Here is a 22,784-nt window from a genome sequence, read left to right as displayed (position 1 = left end):
TTGCTGTGAAAGTTCAGTGGGGAAAGTCCACTGTATGAGGTCTCCCTGCTGAAGTTAAATGGGGGCCCTCCGAGTGTCCTCCAATCTTCAGGTCAGCGTCCTCGAAGGCGAACTTTGAGATATGCGACAACGCAAAATCATCGAGCAGAAGCTGATAGCAAAGTTCCATACCCATGAAGATAGTCTCAACCATGATCTTGGATTCATGTCAGACTGCAGGTAACCCCGCCATACTATATACTCTCCTCTCACACACACACACGCACACTTATACAGAACCTCTCCCACACACAAACACACTCACGTTCACTCGCTCTTGCTCATCCATACACACACACCGACACGGAGGAATTATTTCATTCAAGATTCTTTTTGGTCAAAAAAAAGGACCTTAGCTTAAAACATAGATTCAATTTGGGTCCCCACACCTAAAGTGCATTGTCTAAACTAAGATATCACCCCTTTGTACATTGATAAAATCTTGCTCCAGATAGCAGATTGTGATGGTGAAAACAACAAATGCTCGAGATCCCAGCGGGTCAGGCATTTATGGAGGGAGAGCAAGGTAACGTGTTCTGTGATTTAATAAAAATAAAGAACTGCAGTTGCTGAAAATCAGAAACAGAAAGTTGCTGGAAAGCTGAGCAAGTCTGGCAGCATCTGATAGAATCAGAGTCAATGTTTCCCATCCAGACCTGCAATCACTACTGCACGTGTTAGCTGTTGATCCAATCCACAGAGGGACAGGGCGGGTTGCACCAATAGGAGGCGGTATGGGCAGGGCTCTGCTGGTGGCAGGTCCCAGGCACAGGTCATTGCCCAGCCAGTTGCTGGAGAATGGCGGCGGTGAAGGGCCCGTACAAAGTACAGTCCGCAGCTATCAACCCGGACATTGCGAGCGAGAGGACGGCGCCGGGATTCCCGCTGGAGAAGTTAGTGAACCTGTTAGATGGCGGCGCGGAGCGCACTCGGATCCGGAGAGCGGTTGGTGAGTAACAGGCGGAACGGGGAACAGTGTCTGATCCCCCCCGGGGAAACAGTGCCTGACCCCCCCCCGGGGAACAGTGCCTGACCGCCCCCCGGGGAGGGGAGGGGGAACAGTGCCTGATCGCCCCCCGGGGAGGGGAGGGGGAACAGTGCCTGATCGCCCCCCGGGGAAACAGTGCCTGACCCCCCCCCCCGGGGAACAGTGCCTGACCGCCCCCCGGGGAGGGGAGGGGGAACAGTGCCTGATCGCCCCCCGGGGAGGGGAGGGGGAACAGTGCCTGACCGCCCCCCGGGGAGGGGAGGGGGAACAGTGCCTGATCGCCCCCCGGGGAGGGGAGGGGGAACAGTGCCTGACCGTCCCCCCGGGGAGGGGAGGGGGAACAGTGCCTGACCGTCCCCCCGGGGAGGGGAGGGGGAACAGTGCCTGACCGTCCCCCCGGGGAGGGGAGGGGGAACAGTGCCTGACCGCCCCCCCGGGGAAACAGTGCCTGACCCCCCCCCCCGGGGAACAGTGCCTGACCGCCCCCCGGGGAGGGGAGGGGGAACAGTGCCTGATCGCCCCCCGGGGAGGGGAGGGGGAACAGTGCCTGACCGTCCCCCCGGGGAGGGGAGGGGGAACAGTGCCTGACCCCCCCCGGGGAGGGGAGGGGGAACAGTGCCTGACCGCCCCCCGGGGAGGGGGAACAGTGCCTGACCGCCCCCCGGGGAGGGGAGGGGGAACAGTGCCTGACCGCCCCCCGGGGAGGGGAGGGGGAACAGTGCCTGACCCCCCCCCCGGGGGAACAGTGCCTGACCCCCCCCCCCGGGGGAACAGTGCCTGACCCCCCGGGGAGGGGGAACAGTGCCTGACCCCCCGGGGAGGGGAGGGGGAACAGTGCCTGACCCCCCCCCTGGGGAGGGGAGGGGGAACAGTGCCTGACCACCCCCGGGGACAGTGTCTGATCCCCCCCCCGGGGAGAGGGAACAGTGCCTGACCACCCCCCCGGGGAGGGGAGGGGGAACAGTGCCTGACCCCCCCCCCCCCGGGGAGGGGAGGGGGAACAGTGCCTGACCACCCCCGGGGACAGTGTCTGATCCCCCCCGGGGAGAGGGAACAGTGCCTGACCGTCCCCCCGGGGAGGGGAGGGGGAACAGTGCCTGACCGCCCCCCCGGGGAAACAGTGCCTGACCCCCCCCCTGGGGAGGGGAGGGGGAACAGTGCCTGACCGCCCCCCGGGGAGGGGAGGGGGAACAGTGCCTGACCGCCCCCCGGGGAGGGGAGGGGGAACAGTGCCTGACCCCCCCCCTGGGGAGGGGAGGGGGAACAGTGCCTGACCCCCCCCGGGGAGGGGAGGGGGAACAGTGCCTGACCCCCCCCTGGGGAGGGGAGGGGGAACAGTGCCTGACCCCCCCCCTGGGGAGGGGAGGGGGAACAGTGCCTGACCCCCCCCCCCCCGTGGAGGGGAGGGGGAACAGTGCCTGACCCCCCCGGGGAGGGGAGAGGGAACAGTGCCTGACCGCCCACCCCTGGGGGAACAGTGCCTGACCGCCCACCCCTGGGGAGGGGAGGGGGAACAGTGCCTGACCCCCCCCCCGGGGAGGGGAGGGGGAACAGTGCCTGACCCCCCCCCTGTGGAGGGGAGGGGGAACAGTGCCTGACCCCCCCCCCTGTGGAGGGGAGGGGGAACAGTGCCTGACCCCCCCCCCTGTGGAGGGGAGGGGGAACAGTGCCTGACCGCCCACCCCTGGGGGAACAGTGCCCGACCGCCCACCCCTGGGGAGGGGAGAGAGAACAGTGCCTGACCCCACCCCCCTCCCGGGGAGGGGAGGGGGAACAGTGCCTGACCACCCCCCGGGGAGGGGAGAGGGAACAGTGCCTGACCGCCCACCCCTGGGGGAACAGTGCCCGACCGCCCACCCCTGGGGAGGGGAGAGAGAACAGTGCCTGACCCCACCCCCCTCCCGGGGAGGGGAGGGGGAACAGTGCCTGACCACTCCCCCCCACTTCCGGGGAGGGGAGGGGGAACAGTGCCTGACCGCCCCCCCCCCCCCCCCCCTTCCGGGGAGGGGAAGGGGAACAGTGCCTGACCGCCCCCCCCTTCCGGGGAGGGGAGGGGGAACAGTGCCTGACCGCCACCCCCCCTTCCGGGGAGGGGAGGGGGAACAGTGCCTGACCGCGCCCCCTTCCGGGGAGGGGAGGGGGAACAGTGCCTGATTCTCCCCCCCCCCCCCCCCCCCCCTTTCCGGGGAGGGGAGGGGGAACAGTGCCTGACCGCCCCGCCCCTCCCCCCTTCCGGGGAGGGGAGGGGGAACAGTGCCTGACCGCCCCCCCCCCCCCCCCTTCCGGGGAGGGGAGGGGGAACAGTGCCTGACCGCCCACCCCTGGGGGAACAGTGCCCGACCGCCCACCCCTGGGGAGGGGAGAGAGAACAGTGCCTGACCCCACCCCCCTCCCGGGGAGGGGAGGGGGAACAGTGCCTGACCGCCCCCCCCCCCCCCCCCCCTTCCGGGGAGGGGAAGGGGAACAGTGCCTGACCGCCCCGCCCCTCCCCCCTTCCGGGGAGGGGAGGGGGAACAGTGCCTGACCGCCCCCCCCCCCCCCCCTTCCGGGGAGGGGAGGGGGAACAGTGCCTGACCGCCCCCCCCCCCCCCTTCCGGGGAGGGGAGGGGGAACAGTGCCTGACCGCCACCCCCCCTTCCGGGGAGGGGAGGGGGAACAGTGCCTGATTCTCCCCCCCCCCCCCCCCCCTTTCCGGGGAGGGGAGGGGGAACAGTGCCTGACCGCCCCCCCCCCCCCCCCTTCCGGGGAGGGGAGGGGGAACAGTGCCTGACCGCCACCCCCCCTTCCGGGGAGGGGAGGGGGAACAGTGCCTGACCGCGCCCCCTTCCGGGGAGGGGAGGGGGAACAGTGCCTGATTCTCCCCCCCCCTTTCCGGGGAAACAGTGCCTGACCCTGGGGGAAGGGGGCAGTACCTGTCCGGTTGGGATTGTGGGGTGGGGGAGGGGAGAGTGACCATGCGTGACAGAGTTGGAGTGGGAGGGGAGCAGTGCTAGGGCCTGTCACTTTAGGGAGGTGTAGGGGGGTCTGTGCCTGTCGTATCGGGATGGTGGGGCTGGAGCAGTAAGGGATGACAGTGACTGTCGCATTTGGGGCGGTAGTGGTGGGTGATAGTGCCTGTCATATGGGAAGAGGTTGCGGGTGCTGTGGGAGGTGACGGTGCCTGTCCTATCGGAGGTGATGGTGGGGAGGAACAAGTGGGAGCACAGAAGAGAATTCAATTAACAATGAAATGAGTCGCGTTTTAGATCCTCAACTTTGATTAAATCGACATTAGTTTTGAATTGGTTCAATTTAAGTAATATTAAATGTTTTAATTTCATTTACTTTCTTTCTTTTATTAGAACATGTCATTAATGGTGATACTGTATTTAGTCGAGAAAATGAGTATTTCTTGACACCGACTGAGCAGTATGAGTTAGCTGTGAAAAGAGCAGTACACCTGTGGCAGAAAATGAAGGAATTGGGATGGATGGATGATGGACCTGAGATGCAGTTTGCTTATAGGTATATTTTATGACCTAGGAGAAAGTGAGGACGGCAGATGCTGGAGATCAGAGCTGAAAATGTGTTGCTGGAAAGGCGCAACAGGTCAGGCAGCATCCAAGGAACAGGAGAATCGACGTTTCGGGCATGAGCCCTTCAGGAAAAGGGCTCGTGCCCAAAACGTCAATTCTCCTGCTCCCTGGATGCTGCCTGACCTGTTGCGCCTTTCCAGCAACACATCTTCAGCATATTTTATAACCTGTTTGTAAGAGTTCCCACTCCCTCGGGTATCAAACACGATAAGAGATCTACTATCAGTTTTGTTCCAGTGATGTCACAAGAAAGTGCATGTGTGGTCTGAACTCAAGTCTTCATTTCCTTCTGTGGAAATATTCCAGTCAAACACTGCTCCACAGTATTTTAACTAGAGTCAAAAATAGACGATGCATGGAGTCAAAGGCATATATCAACACTAAAGCATAGTTGCTATGGCATTTTGTGTCAAACTGAGAATATTGGCTATAGTATAAATTTTTTGTTTTTAAGAACACTGATGCATTCACAAGCAAAATATAATTATAAAAGGCATGATCTCAAATAAGATACCTTTGCTGTAAAATTATCTCTTTCAAGTTACTTATGCTCAGTCTTGTGACCTGCGTCTAAATTCTTGTTACAGTATGTTTGGTTTCTATGTCCTGTTTTTTTGATTTCAGAAAACCTTTTGTGTTTGCATGGTGGCATTACCTAATTACTCATTGTTCACATTGTTTTACATTCTGAACTGATGTAAAGAAATCTTTTTGGGTATGAATGAAACTGACTCAACTTTCTCTCCACATTTTACCAACCTTACTACAAACCAAAAGTCTCAAATCCCTGTCAAGATATTTCTAATCACTCTCTGTTCAGAGATGTTGTGACCTACCTAGGACCAGGTGGGATTTTAACTATGGCTCCTGGTCCAAAGGTAGGAGCACTACCATTGCCCTGCAAGAGCCCTCCAAACAAATTCCTCTTATCTCAAGTCCACAAACCTGCTTTTAACTACCAGCACCATTCACAAGGAGTTTTGAAAGTGTCCTCTTGTGGTGCAATAGTAGTATATCTAACCCTGAATTGAGAGACCTGGGTTCAAAACCCACCTGCTCCAGAAGTGTACAATAACATCTCTGAACAGGTTGATTGGGGAAAAAACAGGACAAAGAGGTATGAGGACTCTTGTAGTTCAGTGGTATTGTCTTATCTCTGAGCTAGGTGGGCCGAGTTCATGTTCTACCTGCTAACATCTGTGAATATGTCAAGTAGAAAAATGTCAATAAAGGCTTTTAAAGTTTACAGAATACAACTGGATGAGTAGGTAAGGACCAAGATACTCAGTCTACATTCATGTGCCATTCATTTGAAATACTGGAATTTCTGTGAATTGCTATTCTGCTCATCCCTGTTCTTGTGCTTGGCTTTTTACTTGAGGAAAGCATTTTTGTTATCGAGTCCTTCAGTATTTCCTTTGTCATCCATACTAGTCTCCCATTTTTCTCTCGCTTGTTAGTCTGTAGTTAGAAGCTGTTAACAGACGTGGAAATTTTCCATCTTCCTCCTTCCTCTTTCAAAATTGTGGTCCATTTTGGTGGCTCTAGCATAAACTTGATGCTAAACTCTACTGCATCTTGGTCACTATTTGCAAAACACTCATACTTCAGCTGTGGGTTCAATACAACCAGGTTCATTAATTGCTTAGCCAAGCCATTCTCACCTGGTCTGGCCGACATATGACTTCAGACCCTCAGTTTGATACTTAACTGCCTTTTCATATGGACCTGTAACTGTTCTCGTCAAGGGCACTTAGGAATGGGCTAACCCCATATATCCTGTTCATTATAGCCAGAAATCTGATTTCTCACCTCTTACTCTCATTGAAATCTTCCAAACTTACCTTGAGTAAACTGAAGATTTAATTAAATGAAACCAGATATTAATTTTTAAGCTGTCACATTTCATGGATTGTAAGACAGTGTCCAAAGTAATTGTGGAAAGCATGAGTTCTGAAGAAAAACATGAGTTCTGAAACTTTAACTCTCTTTCTCCCCCCACAGATGCTACTAGACCTGCTCAGTTTCTCCAGCACCTTTCTTTTGTTTATTTTATAATCAAACTAAGAACCCTTTCTACTCAAAAACAAATAGGGTACTTTATTCCTAAGGCGGGCTGGCTTATTTTTGCCATTATATTTCTTTCTTCTAACTTAAAACTGTTGCCAGATTTCAACTCTTGTTCTAAACCACAAATGTATATCTTACAGTCCTCTTTACAAAAGCAGAGAATACTTTCCAGTACAGGGCTTTGTCAGTAAGGGGGATTTGGTGAGGTGATGACATAGTGGTAACCCTACTACTAGTCGCCCAAGGGCCTGGGCTCAAATTCAACTATTGTGGAATTTTAAATCGAATTTAAATCTGGAATTAAAAATTAGCCCCATTAGTTATAATCATGAAACCTATGCCATAAGAATCCACCTGATTCATTGATGCCCTCCTGAGGGGAAGAAATCTGCCCTCCTGACCTAGTCTAGCCTACATGTGACTCCAGACCCACAGATTAACTCTTAACTGCCTTTTTATAAAGACTGGTAACCATTGCAGTCAACGGCACTTGGGGATGGGCCAGCCCCACAACCCTTTGTGAAAGAATAAAGAAAAGAAAGCCTTTGGAATATTGGAGATGTGTTCTTCACCTCAGAATTCCAAGCTTTTGACTCTGTGCTTTCTCCTGGCTTTAGAATCATGGGAAGAAATTTGGCTTTTGTAGTCCACAACGGAGTCTTTATACCAACCATCACAGAACTGGGAACAGACGCACAAATTGCCAAGTGGGTTCCACTGGCTAAGGATTATCAAATTATTGGAACCTATGCTCAAACTGAACTAGGCCATGGTAAGAGGACAAATTGACAAGCTAATATTTGAGCACTTTTTCCAGCACAATTATATTGTACCAGTTGATTTATGCTTCATAATTTTACAGAATCAAACTCCGATAAATTAGGCTTTTAGAATTTACAGAAGTCAGCTTCTAAGTGAATATTGGTGCTTAATGTACTATGGCCCAAATCAGAGGAAAGTGTTTCTGTTGTGAACCAGACAAATAAATTCTGATCTTGGTTGTGCAACCATTCAGTCAAATTCACAATGGCTCCTTTCTGAAAATAATTTAATGACTATCAATTTTAGATCAAGTTATAGATCAGTTTAATACTACTCTGTTCCAGTAACTGATATCTGGCTGTCTAGCAGACTTTGTTTATATAATTGAGGTAGTTGAATAGATATGCCATTTCAGTTAGGTACATATAGTAATCAGTTTAGAATATTTGTATGATTGGAACCTCTAAGCAATACTTTACTAAAGTCAACAATGCAGCCAAACCTGGCTCAAACTCATCAGCTGAACCTGAAATAAGTGACAACCAGAAAGAATAGTAGTCTTTTGACGGTAAATGAATCAACTTTTCTTTTCCATCTGTCATCTCTCATTTTCCATTTATCCCGGTCTTAATCAGTATGCTTGCTGTTCATTTTTAAGGCACCTATCTTCGAGGACTAGAAACAACTGCATCCTTTGATCCTTCCAACCAGGATTTCATCCTCAACACACCAAAACCATCATCAATAAAGTGGTGGCCTGGTGACTGTAAGCCTCAAAACCTTTCACTCACTAGACTTAAAAAGTCATTCATTTCTGTCTGTCACTGACCATATAGTTGCTTTGAATTAAAATGGATTTCTAACTCCAGAAAATCTATGTACATTGTACTCCTATAATTCAAGACTATAACATTACAGGTGCTATCTAAATGCATGTTGTTGAAGTATAATGGCCTTGGCCTTGCTGGAATCAAGTGTATTGTGGTGTATGTCCTCAGCTAGATCTTTTCTGAATGCTTCACTTCATTGAATTGCTCCACCATTTCTTGCTGGAATTGAGAGCTTATAATGGTGAGATGATGAAATGAATTCTTTTGAATCTGAATGAATGACAGAATCAACAGTGTTTTTAACAAATAAAATTTGAGGGTGGAGAAAGAAACCATAACATTGGAGAAAGAAAGTTAATTGGGGTCAAATCAAGTGCTAAAGAAAGATAGAGAGATGGGAAATTGAGAAAGTAAAGACAGTTAAAACCTGTCAGCAACAATTCAATACATGAAGGGATGAAACTGAATTAATTGGCATTGTATTGTCAATTATCACTTTTGTTTAAAATATAGAAAATTATGCCTAACTGTTAAAAGTGTAAACTATTACACAATTCAGGGGCAATTAGTGTGTAAATCGAGCATTCTTAAAAATACCAGGAAGGCTATTAACACAATGCCGTTTGTTTGAAACAAACAGAATATTGTAAATTGACCAACAAGTTGGGGGACAAGCTTTAATATAATCTATTGCATTTTATTAGAGAGGTCTTAATAAAATGTATTTACTGCTGTCAGTGGGTAGGTCGGCAAATCACGCTGTGGTTTTGGCGCAGCTGTATATCCAGGAGAAGTGCCACGGGATGCATGCTTTCATTGTTCAGATTCGCAATCTACTGGACCATTCAGCTTTGCCAGGTAACATTCTGCTTGTTTTATTTTCCTGACAGTTTGGAAGTCTTTTTAGTAATAAAGTCTGCCTTGTCTTATTCTGACAATGGATGAGTTATAATGAAGTACTGTTTTCATTGTTATGCTAATAAATTACACAGCTATGTTGCCTCTGATTAATAACACTGAACTTACCCAAGTGTCCTGTTATAACTTCTTTAATGAGAGCTTCTAATCATTTCTCTCTGATAGATGTTAAGCTAACTGGCCTGTAGTTTCTTGCTTTTTGTCTTCCTCTTTGAATAAATATGCCATCTTCCAATCTGATGGCAGTTCTCCAAATCGAGGAATTTGGAAAATAACCAATACATCAACTATTTTACTACCCGCTTGTTTTAAGACCCCAGGATGAAGTTGATCCGGATCTAGGCGCTTGGTAAAAACTATGACTGCAGATGCTGGAAACCATATTCTGGATCAGTGGTGCTGGAAGAGCACAGCAGTTCAGGCAGCTGAAGGACTCAAAAATAAGGATGGAAAAATTAGAGTACCGGCCAAAGCTAACCAGAAATATAAAAACAGTTAATAAGGAGATTCAACAAATTTTTTTTAAAGAGAAAGAGTTAGCTAAGTGAACATTGGTCCCACAGCAAGTGAAATTGGACAATTAATAATGGAAACCAAGGAAATTCAGATCAACTGAACAAGAATTTGGCATCAATCTTCAACATAAAAGATACAAATAACATCTTGGAAGCTGCAAAAAGTCAGGATTTTCAATGCATGGAGAAACTCAGAAAAATCAAAATCACCAGACCGCGCACCCTTCCCCAATAAGAAGTGATACTTAGTAACTTATTTAAACTGTGGGCAGACAAGTGCCTAGATCCGGGATCAGTGGTGCTGGAAGAGCACAGCAGTTCAGGCAGCATCCAAAGTGCAGCGAAATCAACGTTTTGGGCAAAAGCCCTTCATCAGGAATAAAGGCTGTGAGCCTGAAGTGTGGACAGATAAGCTAGAGGAGGGTGAGGGTGGGGAGAAAGTAGCATAGAGTACAATGGGTGAGTAGGGGAGGGGATGAAGGTGATAGGTCAGGGAGTAGAGGGTGGAGTGGATAGGTGGAAAAGGAGATAGGCAGGTAGGACAAGTCATGGGAAATAATTAGGCAAGTTAGCCTTGGAAAGAAAGTCCTTACTCCCCAACTCTATAGTTAAGTGCTGGCCAAGAAGGCCTACCAGCAACCTCCTGAGTTAATGTTCTTACCCACCCTACAAGAAAAAGAAAAAAAATCCCTTCTCTTTACTGGATCCTCTGAACTGGGGGTTCTGACCAATGGACTTCAGAACTAGAAGTTACCAGACCCTGATTTAGCCAAAAGCATGTGGTAACCAGGTCACCAAGACTGAGTTTTGTCTGTCAGATGTTAATGAGCTAATTGATGGGTGATCAGGTGAGTTCGCTGGCCAGTGGACATGGCGTGTTTGTCACTGCCTAACATATTAGTTTCCACATTTAGAAATATGTTAAATTTTCACCCTCCAAAAACAGAGGACACAGGAAAGAGGAACAGGAATGAGCTATTCAGCCCATTGAGCCTACTTTCCCACTAAATTATATTCAGACAGTTATCTTCCATAATTTTATGCTGTAGAGAAGTCCACAGGCTCTCACCTTCTGAGCTAAGAAATTTCTCCTCTGTCATAAGTGATCTCCTGCATTTCCTGAGAATGTGATGCATTGTTCTCGAGCCCAGCTCAGGAAAATATCATCCTACATCCAGTCTGTCTGGCTTGTCATGTTATACATTTCATTGAGATCTCTGCTCTTCTAAACTCAAAGAATACAGACCTGATTGACCCACTATCCTCATAAAACAATGCTGCCATCTTCAGTACCAAACTAGTGAGCCTTCATTGCACTTGTTCAGTAGAAAATCTCTCTGAAAATCCAAAGGCATTCAGAAACTTCTGGTATTTCCTTCTCAATTCTACTAGTTTCATCTTCAAAAAAGTCCAGTAGGTTTGCTAAACCTGTTTTTCCCTTTCATAAATCCACATTGATTTTGTCTAAGTGCCTTGTTAGTACTTCCTTTATAGACACTGTAATATTTTCCCTAATAATGACATTACACTAACTTGTTAATAATTCCCTGTTTTCTCCATCCCTCCATTTTTTTTTGAAGTGTTGGGGTTATTTTTGTCATCTGCCAATCTGCTGGGACTGTTCCTGAATCAACAGAATTTTGGAATAGGGTGATCAATGCATTCACTAATTTGCATATACCTTGGCATCCTGGAATGTAGATCATCAAGCCCCTGGGGATTTATCATCTTTCAGACCTATTAATTTCTCCAGGGCTTTTTAAAAAGTCTAATACTAGATTAGATTAGATTTCCTACAGTGTGGAAACAGGCCCTTTGGCCCAGAGGTCCACATCGACCCTCCAAAGAGTAAGCCATCCAGACCCATTTCCCTCTGACTAATGCACCTAACAACAATAGATGGGCAATTTAGCATGGCCAGTCCACCTGACCTGCACATCTTTGGAGTGTGGGAGGAAACCAGAGCACCTGGAGGAAACCCATGTAGGCAGACAGTCTGCCTGAGGCTAGAATTGAACCTGGGACCCTGGTGCTGTGAGGCAGCAGTGCTAACCACTGAGCCACCTTGCCACCCCAATTTCCTCTACTAATTTCCTCCTATTTCTCCTTACTAGAACCTTGGTTCCCTAACATTTCTAGAAAGTTCTATTTGTTTTCTTGCACGAGGACAGAACTAAAGTTATTTAATTGCTCTGCCATTTCCTTATTATCAACTGTCCTGTTTCAGAATGTAAGGTACCTTAATTTCTCTTCATTAACGTTTTTCTTTATACACATTTACAAAAGCTTTTACAGTCCACTCAGTTTGATGCGAAATATATGCAAATTAAATAAAATCTTGAGCAAATAAAAAGTTATCTAAAAAGCAGTACAAAGTTTGGTGATCTGTCCAGGATTGAAATTTGATGTAGTCTTCTGATGGAGGAGACATCTTCTCACTACAGGTCTTGAATTAATATGTCAATATTTGGCGGAGGACAGAGTAAAAATGTGATTCTGTCTTCACTTTAGGCCTTGACTTTATCTTTGATGTAGATTTTGTGGAGGAACTGACTTAAGCCTTTCACCTCTTGGTGAAGCTCATCCTGCTTTTGTGAATACACCCTCTTTTTAACTGTTTGTAAAGGGAACATTGTGATAAAGTTCAATTCTTTGCACATCTAAAAAGAAGAATTACTTGAGAAAGGGGACTGAGGGGGAAAGTTTCTCAATTTTCCCATTACCTGCATGGATTCAAGCATCTGGGTGGCACAGTGGTTAGCACTGTTGCCTCACAGCGCCAGAGACCTGGGTTCAATTCCCAACTCAGGCGACTGTGTGGAGTTTGCATGTTCTCCCCGTGTCTGCGTGGGTTTCCTCCGGGTGCTTCGGTTTCATCCCACAGTCCAAAGATGTGCGGGTCAGGTGAATTGGCCATGCTAAATTGCCCGTAGTGCTAGGTAAGGGGTAAATGTAGGGGTATGGGTGGGTTGCGCTTTGGCGGGTCAATGTGGACTTGTTGGGCCAAAGGGCCTGTTTCTACACTAAGTAATCTAATCTAATCTAATCGTAACACAATGGTTAATGTGAGAGCACCAAGATTTTACTCAGCTGACTTTATGATAGATTCCATTTTCTTAAATGACACGGTAAGGATTATTAGAGTTATGGAACATGAATGGTTCTGTAATCTTTGTCAGTTTGTTGAATATGGGAATTTCCATCCCTGGGAGAACTTAAATTCAGGACTGGGGTCCCTGATTTGAGTGTCAAATTTACAAACATGATCCCATACATGCTTTTTAAAATTTAAATACCCAACATATGAATATTTCTTACACATTCGACTGCTTTCCATTGTCCTGAATTGTGTTCCAAGTCGAACAATTTGACTTGCCAATGGACTGTAGAATAGGACCCATTTGTAACCCAGGGACTGCCTGTAAATTTAATAAAATCTGGAATAAAAACTTAATATCACTGGTGATCATGAAACCACTGGATTTCCAGGAAAAAAAAACCTGGAAAAAAAAACCATCTGATTAGGCAATGACCTTCATGAAAATGAGTCTGCTATCTGGAGACAGCCTGGCTTCCATGCGACTGCCTTCTGAAGATAGCCAAGTGCGCTACTCATTGCACTCGGGAATGAGTAGTGATCACCAACACTACAAATTAGTTTGGGATATACAATAAATGCCAGTCTTGCTAATGATGTCATCATCCAAGGAAGATTTAATAAGAAATGGACAATAATGCTAATGCAAATTTAATGTAACTCCAGGTGTCAAGATTGGAGATATCGGTCCAAAGATGGCCTTTGAACATGTTGACAATGGATATTTAATGTTGCAAAATGTTCGTATTCCCAAGGAGAATATGCTGAACAGACATAGTGAGGTATTTAATTAAATTTCTTCACATAGTTCTTAAGCTGGAATTTTCAATTGAAAAAATATATACTTGGGATATTTGAAGTCATTCACAAGGCAACATTTATAGCCCTTAGTTGCTCTTGAGAAGAGTGTACAGGCCATTTCGCTAGGAGAATAAATAAATGCAGAACATCTCCCCAAAAAAACTGAATCAATCTCATTCCATTGCTTTGGAATTTGGTAGTTTTAAAAGCTAATTTTTGTGATGGCGGTATGCTTTCTGAAACCACTGTAGTTTCTGTGCTAAAGGTGAGGAGCTAAAATTTGAATTTAGGCAACAAGTATATGTAGATTTTTATTAAGCACAAAATAGTTTTTCAATTTAAAAGAATACTATAAAATGGCTGTGAGAATACTGATTGAACCCTGTGACCCTGTACTGCTGATTTGTGGAATTAAACTGAAATTCAATAAGAAGATAAATACTGACACGTTAATTGACCATTCGAACTAACCTTGAACTGATACATGGCTTGACAATTTACATAAAAAAGATTTCTTTTCCAAGGAATACCATTAGATTAGCCTGTTGTCAATCGTGTCACCATATTACAGTTGATTGGACTTTTCTTGTAATTAAGAACCCTTTCCCAGGAAATATCATTGGTATAACTTGCTGTAAATCATGTTAGCTTATTATATGTGTTTGGCCTTTCTTGTAATTAAGGTTGTACTGCCTCTTAAAAAAAACATAAATAATGTGTAATTTTCAAATGTAATTGCGCAACTTCACCATGGAACACAGAAGCCTTGACCTCTGTGTTGCTGGATAGAATTGTATCAAGGTACCTTAATTCAATAAACTAATGACCCTTGCTTTTGAACAGACTTTTTGTTGATTCTTTTGACCGATCTCGAAACAAGAGGCCCCTCTTGAGGGGTCATGGACCTTCAAAGGTGCTTTTACAAGTCTGTTAGATAAAGAATATTTCAAATTTTGATCCAGCAGCAATTAAGGAATGGCAATATATGTTGAAGTCAGATTGAGTGACCTGGAGGGAATGCTATGGCCCTTTATGTTGATGGTATAGAAATTTTGTGAAACTGTAGATGTTGGGTGTCATGGGAATAGGTTAAATTTTTTTTGTGAAAAACAAAGTGATGAGGACCACAACCCACATTGACTAAAGCTACATTGCTACATTCTCTAAATATTGCTGTGCTGATGATATGCCAGTCTTGCCTTTTAGAATGTGAATAGCTTATGTTATGATAAAGCCTCCTGCTTAATTTAAAACCAGGAATACCAAAAAGATTTATCACATGCAGTAATCTGTAAAAGTCGAGTGGTCAAGAACTACTTAAAGTAAAAATTAACAACTTTATTCCTTAAAATATAATAGAGAATAATGAACTAACCATTATAGACAATTTCTTTCTCTAAACTATCTTTTAGCTTCCCTTCTATAATACTAGTCCGATAAAACTCCCAATTAAAATTTACAAAACAACACTACTTTTCTCAAAACCCAGGCAGTTGTGGGTTCTTGTCTTCAGATCTTCCACTGTCATCTTTTCTCATTGTTAGGAATTTCTGCGTTATACGTTACTGATTGAAAAGGTACTTTTTTAAGAGAGATTTTTTTGAAGCAGTCTCTTACTTGCTAGGACATGGCAGATCTCCTCTCAAGTGATCAATTTTCCCCAGTCTTAAACTCCAGAGCATCAGTTTGTGTCATTGGTGTTTAAGATATGTCAATATATTCAATTCAAACTTGATTAGAGTTTTGTGTGTTCTGGGTATAATTCAAACTGATTGGCAGAATTGAAATTTGCCTTTGTCTCTGGGCCACTCAGTGAGTGCTGTTACTTTGTAAATTCTCCACCACTCTGTGTACTTGCCAAGCCCTTCTCTCTCTGAAAGATACACCCACATCTTCATAACGCTTATAAATTTCATATGCCAGTCTTGCAGATTATAATTCATGCGCAGAATAATGTTCGATATTAATTACTCCTTGTTCTGTTAGAAATACCACTTCTTTTACATTAATCCCTTCTGCCATTCTAGGTTACTTCAGATGGCCGCTACATTAAAAAATCGTTCGACAGAATCAATTACATTGCTATGGTATTAACTCGAGTGAAGATAATAGCTTCAGAAATGGTGATTCCTCTTTCCAAAGCCTGTGTTATTGCTCTTCGATATTCTGTGGTGAGACGCCAATCAGAGTTAAAGCCTGGGTATGTTGGAATTCTGTCACTTAATAAATATTTGTATGGAGTGAGTGTTTGCTTACATATTAACGGTACATTTAAGTGTTTTTTAACTTTTGCTGCAAATTTTACTTCCAAAGTAAAAGCAGCTTTACTTGAAGGAATTTTCAGATATTTAATCTGAAAACTATTTTTATGGAAATATACAATAAATTTCTCACCAGTACATTTAGGTGCTGATTGCAACATAAGAATTTTAAAATTTTCAAGATCAGCAAATGTCTTTAGATTCAACAAATGTGGATGATAGATCAGCCTATTTGCATAATATTCTTGATATAATCCTTGAAATGAAGGAAATGTACCGAATAATGGATATTTAATGTTGTAAAATGTTCGTATTCCAAGATCAGTACACTGAACAGATATAGTGAGGTATTTAATTAAAGTTCTTGGAATTCTTAAACTGGAGTTTATTTCTGAACTAGACCTCATTGTCTTGATGCAGTTACTGTTTGCTTAAGAACTTCTACTGGTAGAGTGTAGTGCAGGAAAAGCACAGCAGGTCAGGCAGCATCCAAGGAGCAAGAGAATCGACATTTCTGGCAAAAGCCCTTCATGAGGAATGATTCCTAATGAAGAGCTTTTGCCCAGAACGTCGATTCTCCTGCTCCACGAATGCTACCCAACCTGCTGTGCTTTTCCTGCACTACACTCTCCACTCTAATCTCCAGAATCTGCAGTCCTCACTTTTGCCTAACTTCTACTGATGGCTAATTAGGCAAGTTTGTTCCCAACATCTAACATAGAATTCTACCTCGCATTCTTTCTTGCCCCTAAGTTATAAATTTTTAAACTATGCATTGTTGTATCTGAACCCTTAATCAGACTGAACATTCTGACTTCTTCATTTTTGACAGTCACCTCAATAATGTAGAGAACTTTAAATATGTTTACGCCCAATCTCCTCTTTCTCAAAGAAAGTAAACCTAGTTTTTCTAACCATTCTTAATATATTCTGATTCCTGCAGTCATCTTGGGTACCCTTCTTTGTACTCTTCCATGTACAATAAAATCCTACAATGCAGTGATAACTTGCCACAGTATGACAGTTAGGATGAAACCAAATGTTGTACATTAACCCTGTAGTACAACCTGTTACTCCCCATTCCTTTCCTAATAGTTATATTTTTCACTGAAACCAAGTTTGATTTCATAGTTTTCAGTAGTGATTCCATTAATAATGTATCTATTAACTGAATTGTTGCAAACCAACAAAGAAGATGGTAGTTCCAGTTGAGAAAATGTTTAACACAAAAATTACATTATGTCAAAGATTACCATTTAAAAAGGACCGATAATACCTGTCTGGTTAACGTCTTCATTCAACATTCAGAGGAGAAAATGAGGACTGCAGATGCTGGAGATCAGAGTCGAGAGTGTCTTGCTGGAACAGCACAGCAGGTCAGGCAACATCCAAGGAGCAGGTGAATCCAAGTTTCGGGCATAAGCCCTTCATCATGATTCCTGGAGAATGGCTTATGCCCAGAATGTCGATTCTCCTGCTCCTCGGATGCTGCCTGACCAGCTGTGCTTTTCCAGCAAGATGCTCTCAACTCATTCAACATTCAGCTTTGTGATTCATGGTTTTGAAGTTGTGATCTGCCCTCAGTGAAATGGAAGCAAAAATTCTCGATTATCAGACCCAGCAACAGAAGCTTCTTCCCCAGCTGGCAACAACATTTGCCTTTCATTTCATGTCCTCATCATTGGATACCTTCTGCAACCAAGTGAAAGTACAGATCAAAAGCAAGGGAGATGCCTCATCATTGCCTGAGGTAAGATAATTTGTCTTAATGCTAATTTTAGGAATGTACAGATAGAGCAACATGCAATCTGCACAATAATCAGGATTAAAACCATTGCATCTGCAGCCCAGACTTTTAAAATGATTTATAGGAAACATGCAAGTCATATCAGCTGCCAATTTCTTAAGGTGCAACATACCAGCAGTGCTAGTGCGTAATAGTGATTTAAAATCAGTGAAATAGCATATTTACATGCAAGTATTAGTGGAGGGTAGCTTGGAACTAATGACTTTCTGACACAGGCAAAACTGATGCCATCGAACCAAGCTGACGTTACCTACAGAAATGTGAGAAAATATCAGAAAAAATGCATAATGTGTTAACTTTAAATATCAGCATTTCTGAGGAATGTAAAGCAGTCTTAAATTTGCCTATGATTTATCAACCAGTATATTTCTGTTCAGAATGACGTTTTACACAGTTAGTCATTTTGCTTTATGGACTCAAGCTCCGATCCCTAAATGTGATGTAATTGATGCACTTTGTGCAGTGTGTTCTCAGAAAAAGCTTAGTATCTGAAAGTGTTTAATAAGAGTGAGTTTCCATCTCCCAATATGATGAACAGCATGTGGAACTGAACTGATTCATATCATACAGTTTGTCAATGTGACCATCGGAGTGGTTTAATAAATATTTTAGACACATTATTAAATTCAAGATGTGAAAAGATTATTTGCAATTTTAATTTTAGAATGTTATGACATATCAATCTAATCTGTCTCATTTTTATTTCTTTGTCAGTTTTTTTCTTTCAACTTCATCTCAGAATCTTTAAACTCTGTTCTTGAGACCTGACAAAAATATGCCTTGAACATTTTAATTGAGTAAGTCTATTTGAGATGTACTCTAAAAATCATAGGCAAAGCCTTCCTGTAGGATAAAATCAACTGAAGAAGTTGAGGTCAGTGTCAGAAACTGGACCATCTCTCTCTGTCTGTCTATAAAAATGGTTAGTAATTGCCAAATTTTGTGTGTCTCAGACTGAGCTGCTACTTTTGTAGATTTAATTGAATCATCTACCCAAAAGCACCTAGATTAAGAGCAACAATAAGTAAAATACATAAAAATACCTGGGGAGAAAGCAGGAACAGGATACTAAGTTGGAGCTTGCTATTCAATAGACCAAATGGGCCTAATCCTCCTATTTCTATGTTTCAGTAAATACCTTTGTAATGTGGCAATTAAGATGTAAAATGCAACAATGCATTTATAATATGTTTCAGTATTGAAAGCATCAGTAATGAGAGAAAAACTTGTGAGTTTTCAAACTAAATTCAGGAAAATATGGCAGATAATTGTGATTTTGTACGCACACTTGCTAGTAAATTTTGTTCTGCTAACAGTGGAGAATGTTACACTCCAGAAGATCTGAACTTTACAGACTTCACAAATTAATTAGGAAAAACAGATGCTAGAGATATTCAAAATAATGGATCTAGTCAAATTTGATGTGGAGAGACCACTCCAATTGGTGGAAAGATTGAGTACCCAGAGCGTATATACTTATCATGAGTGACATAAAAAACAGAAGTGACACAAGACAAAACTTTTTTTTAACAGTGTGCTATTAGAATCTGAATTCTCAGAATAAGGGGCCTCTCATTTCAGAGAGAGATGAGAGGAGAAATCTCTTATTTGGGGATAATGAATTCATGGAATTCTTTACCACAAAAGACTGTCATCTTTGGCTTGCTGAGATAGACAGATGTTTCATCTGTAAGGGAATCAAGGGTTATGGAGTTGAGGGTGATTTAGATCAGCCATGGTCTAATTGAATGGCAAAACAGACTTGATGGGCTAAATGGCCTACTTTTGCTCCTATATGTTTTGGGCTTAAAAGGTCATGGCTGATCTGCCCCTGGCCTCAAATCCTCTTGCATGCCAGCTCATCATGACCCTGAACTCCTGATATTTCACAAATTGATCCTCCACTTGTTTCCCATACTGTAGGGAATCTAATCTAATGTAAACTTCTAGATATTTTAGTAGTCTAGCCTCCACAACACTCTAGGTTAGAGTATTTCAGATATTTGCTACCATTTGAGATAACAAATTCCTTTGTATCTCCGTTTTAAATGAAATGGCCCCTTGTTCTGTAACTCTGTCCCTTAGTTTGAGATTACCCCACCAGTGAAACAGTGACCTAATCTGTCAAGCCCTGCCCCTTTGAGAATCTTGCAGGTTTCAAAAAGATCGCTCTCATTCTTCTAAACTAATAAATGAAAAACTAATCTGTTTAGCTATTCTTGATGAGGTAACTCTTTATCCTAGGAATTGGCCTAATGCCAGAATACCCTTTTCTAAATGTGGGAACAAAAACTACACAGTACTCCAGCCTCAACAACACCCTGCACTATTGAAACAAGACACTTCCATTCTTAATAAACTCGAAACTCAAGCAATAAAATTTCATTTGCCGCCTTATTTACTTGCTGCATCTGCATGCTAACTTTTTGTTTCAAGCACAAGGTTGCACAGGTCCTTCGGTGCTGCACATTTTTGTAGTCTGTCTCTATTTAAAAGCATGACTGAAAAGCATGATCTTACTTTTTTCTTACATTAAACCAATTTTTGCCCATTCACTCAACGTATCTGTATGCCTTTGCAGATTCCTTATGCCTGCATCACAACGTATCTTGCCACATGATTTAATTATATCAGCAAATTTCGTTGCACTGTTCCTTTTCCAACTCATTAAGATAGATAGTAAATAATTGAGACCCAAGGACTGAGGCATGTGGCTGCTATGTTACTTACTTCTTTATGTGACTACACTTGGGAAAAACATTTCATGAACTGTGATCCGTTGATAGAGAAATACTGGCCAATAAAATACTTCCTTGAAGAAAAAGAGAAAATGACAGCCTTCTGATATTTCTTAATAGAGAATTGGTCAATACTTGTCCAACTTTTTATTCCTCTGCAGCTCCATGCCTTGTCAGCAGGTCTGAAAGCTTTGATATCAGATGCCTGCAGTGCTGGAGTCGAAGTGTGTCGCAGAGCTTGTGGTGGCCATGGTTACTCAAAACTGAGTGGTTTACCCTCTCTTTACACTCGGGTGGTAGCCTCCTGTACATATGAAGGGGAAAACACTGTATTGCAATTGCAGACTGCACGGTATGATAGAAACGTCTTTAAATATTATAAGATTGCTCTTTAAAGTCTGTTTCAAGTCTAGTACTTAGAGTTATAGTTATAAAGCTCAGAAACAAACCCTTCAGTCCGATTTATCCATACCAACTAGATATCCTAATCTGACCTAGTCCCATATCCCTCTAAACCTCTCCTGTTCATATACCCATCTAGATGCCTTTTAAATGTTGTAATTGTACCTATTTACACCAGTTCTTCTGGCAGCTTGCTCCATATATGCGCCACCCTCTGCATGAAAAAGTAGTCCCTCAGGTCCCTTTTAAATCTTTCGCCTTTCACCTTAAACCTATGCTGCCTAGTTTTGGAGCCCCACCATGGAAAAAAAGACCTTAGCTAGTCACCCCATTCATATCTTAATGATTTTATAAGCCTCTATAAGATCACCCATCAGCCTTTGATGCTCCAGGGAAAATTACCCCAGCCTCTCCCAATAGCTGTTATTCTTCGTAAGTATCTATAAGCCTATAAATCCATAGGGAAATATATTACATGTTCAAATAACAGCACTGCTGCTATCCCAGTGTGCTGTACTACACTTGGATACACACCAATCTTTCCTCATTGTTGACAAACCCCGACCTGTAGGAATAAAGCTGCCCACCCTTCCATATTTCGCTGCCTAAGATCTGGACTAGATGATTCTGCATTTACAGCACAATCTATACACCAGTTCTGCTGCAAGCTTCTGTGTCAGACGAGCATTCAGGACATCTGAGGACTTGATGTTGCAAACTCCGTAATAATCCAAACTCCAAATTGCCTCTGTTGAGACCATTACCTCAGACCAGCTCCTGGAGCTGTGCCTTCAGTCCAACTTTAGCTGTTTTGACTCAACTTGCACATCAGACAGAGTTTGACTTTTGAATCTAGCTTACCCCCGACACAAATTAAAATAAATTATAGGAAATGGTAGACTTTCCAAATTGCTGTCTAATGATGTTAATTTGCTAGTGTAAATATTTAATGATGAAAGCAGTTTCTAGACTATATTTCATATGTTTTTGGTAGTGTAGCATTCTTTTATTTTAAAGTAGATGAGGATTTTGTACAGCTTTGTAAAATGAAATATGCAAAATTATAAAATGGAATTTGCATGGTATCTTTTTAAATAGCTCAGCTTTGCAATGAAGATGATTTACTATCAAATGTTTCTATGTAATTGATACAATATTTGTTAAATTTTGCTTGCATTCCAATGTTGAGCCATAATTAACTTGCCAAGCAGTCCTAACAGAGACTTGGACACACAAATCAACTTTAGAGCTGTATTGAACAGTAAATGATTACAAGCAAGCACATACATCAGCTATGTTTGCAAGTAGGATATCCAGTGGGAGTAAGAGCTCCTCCTAGCTATAGGAGATTGTAATTTTGAGTGCCAAATGATGCTCAAGTCCATTCCCCTAATTTATATCTTGAGACTCCCCTATTTTGGTCATAATGTGATTTAATCACAACACTACATGGTATGCTTTTTGTCTAAGCTGTGAAAAATCAGCAGTCCACTTCTGTATTTCAAATGCATCTTCTTGGTATAAAATTAATGTTTTTTTCTGCAATTTTATCCAGTCTGTGTTTTATAGCCAAAACAGCTGTTTTAAACCTCACTGCTCTATTCTCCTCCTCTAGGCATTTTACAAGGTTTGTAGTTAATCAGACGTGCCAACTACGTTATGGTAGTCGTTTGTTATGTCACGTTGTCAGCTTAGCATGTTTTACATTTTCAGGGTGGGTAGGGCATGAATTTATATTGACAGCTTGACAGAGAATGCTGACCACCTGGTGTTGACCTTGGGGGAGGCGATGGCCTAGTGGTATTATCATTCGACTTTTAATCCAGAAACCCAGAATAATGTTCTGGCGATCTGGGTTTGAATCCCGCCATTGTAGAATTTGAATTCAATAATAAAAATCTGGAACTAAGAGTCGACTGATGACCATGAAATCATTGTCAATTGTCAGAAAAACCTATCTGGTTCACTTATGTCCTATAGG

At 43.5% G+C, this 22,784-nt stretch overlaps 1 protein-coding gene across 1 annotated transcript in view; it reads left to right on the top strand.

Annotated features, from left to right (window-relative positions):
* Positions 1-781: 781 nt before the first annotated feature.
* Positions 782-22,784, top strand: part of LOC132822352 (peroxisomal acyl-coenzyme A oxidase 2-like) — a 35,542-nt gene continuing 13,539 nt past the window's right edge. The window contains exons 1-9 of the mRNA XM_060835645.1: positions 782-988; positions 4,369-4,531; positions 7,290-7,444; positions 8,093-8,200; positions 9,003-9,122; positions 13,461-13,576; positions 15,623-15,795; positions 17,441-17,606; positions 20,563-20,753. Of these exons, the coding sequence (XP_060691628.1) occupies positions 838-988; positions 4,369-4,531; positions 7,290-7,444; positions 8,093-8,200; positions 9,003-9,122; positions 13,461-13,576; positions 15,623-15,795; positions 17,441-17,606; positions 20,563-20,753 (1,343 nt within the window). The 5' untranslated portion in view covers positions 782-837. The remainder of the gene's footprint in view (positions 989-4,368; positions 4,532-7,289; positions 7,445-8,092; positions 8,201-9,002; positions 9,123-13,460; positions 13,577-15,622; positions 15,796-17,440; positions 17,607-20,562; positions 20,754-22,784) is intronic.

Source organism: Hemiscyllium ocellatum, chromosome 14 (genome assembly GCF_020745735.1).
Source record: "Hemiscyllium ocellatum isolate sHemOce1 chromosome 14, sHemOce1.pat.X.cur, whole genome shotgun sequence".
Taxonomy (NCBI): Eukaryota; Metazoa; Chordata; class Chondrichthyes; order Orectolobiformes; family Hemiscylliidae; genus Hemiscyllium; species Hemiscyllium ocellatum.
The sequence above is the reverse complement of the archived record's forward strand: the minus strand, read 5'-3'. Positions and strand labels throughout refer to the sequence as shown.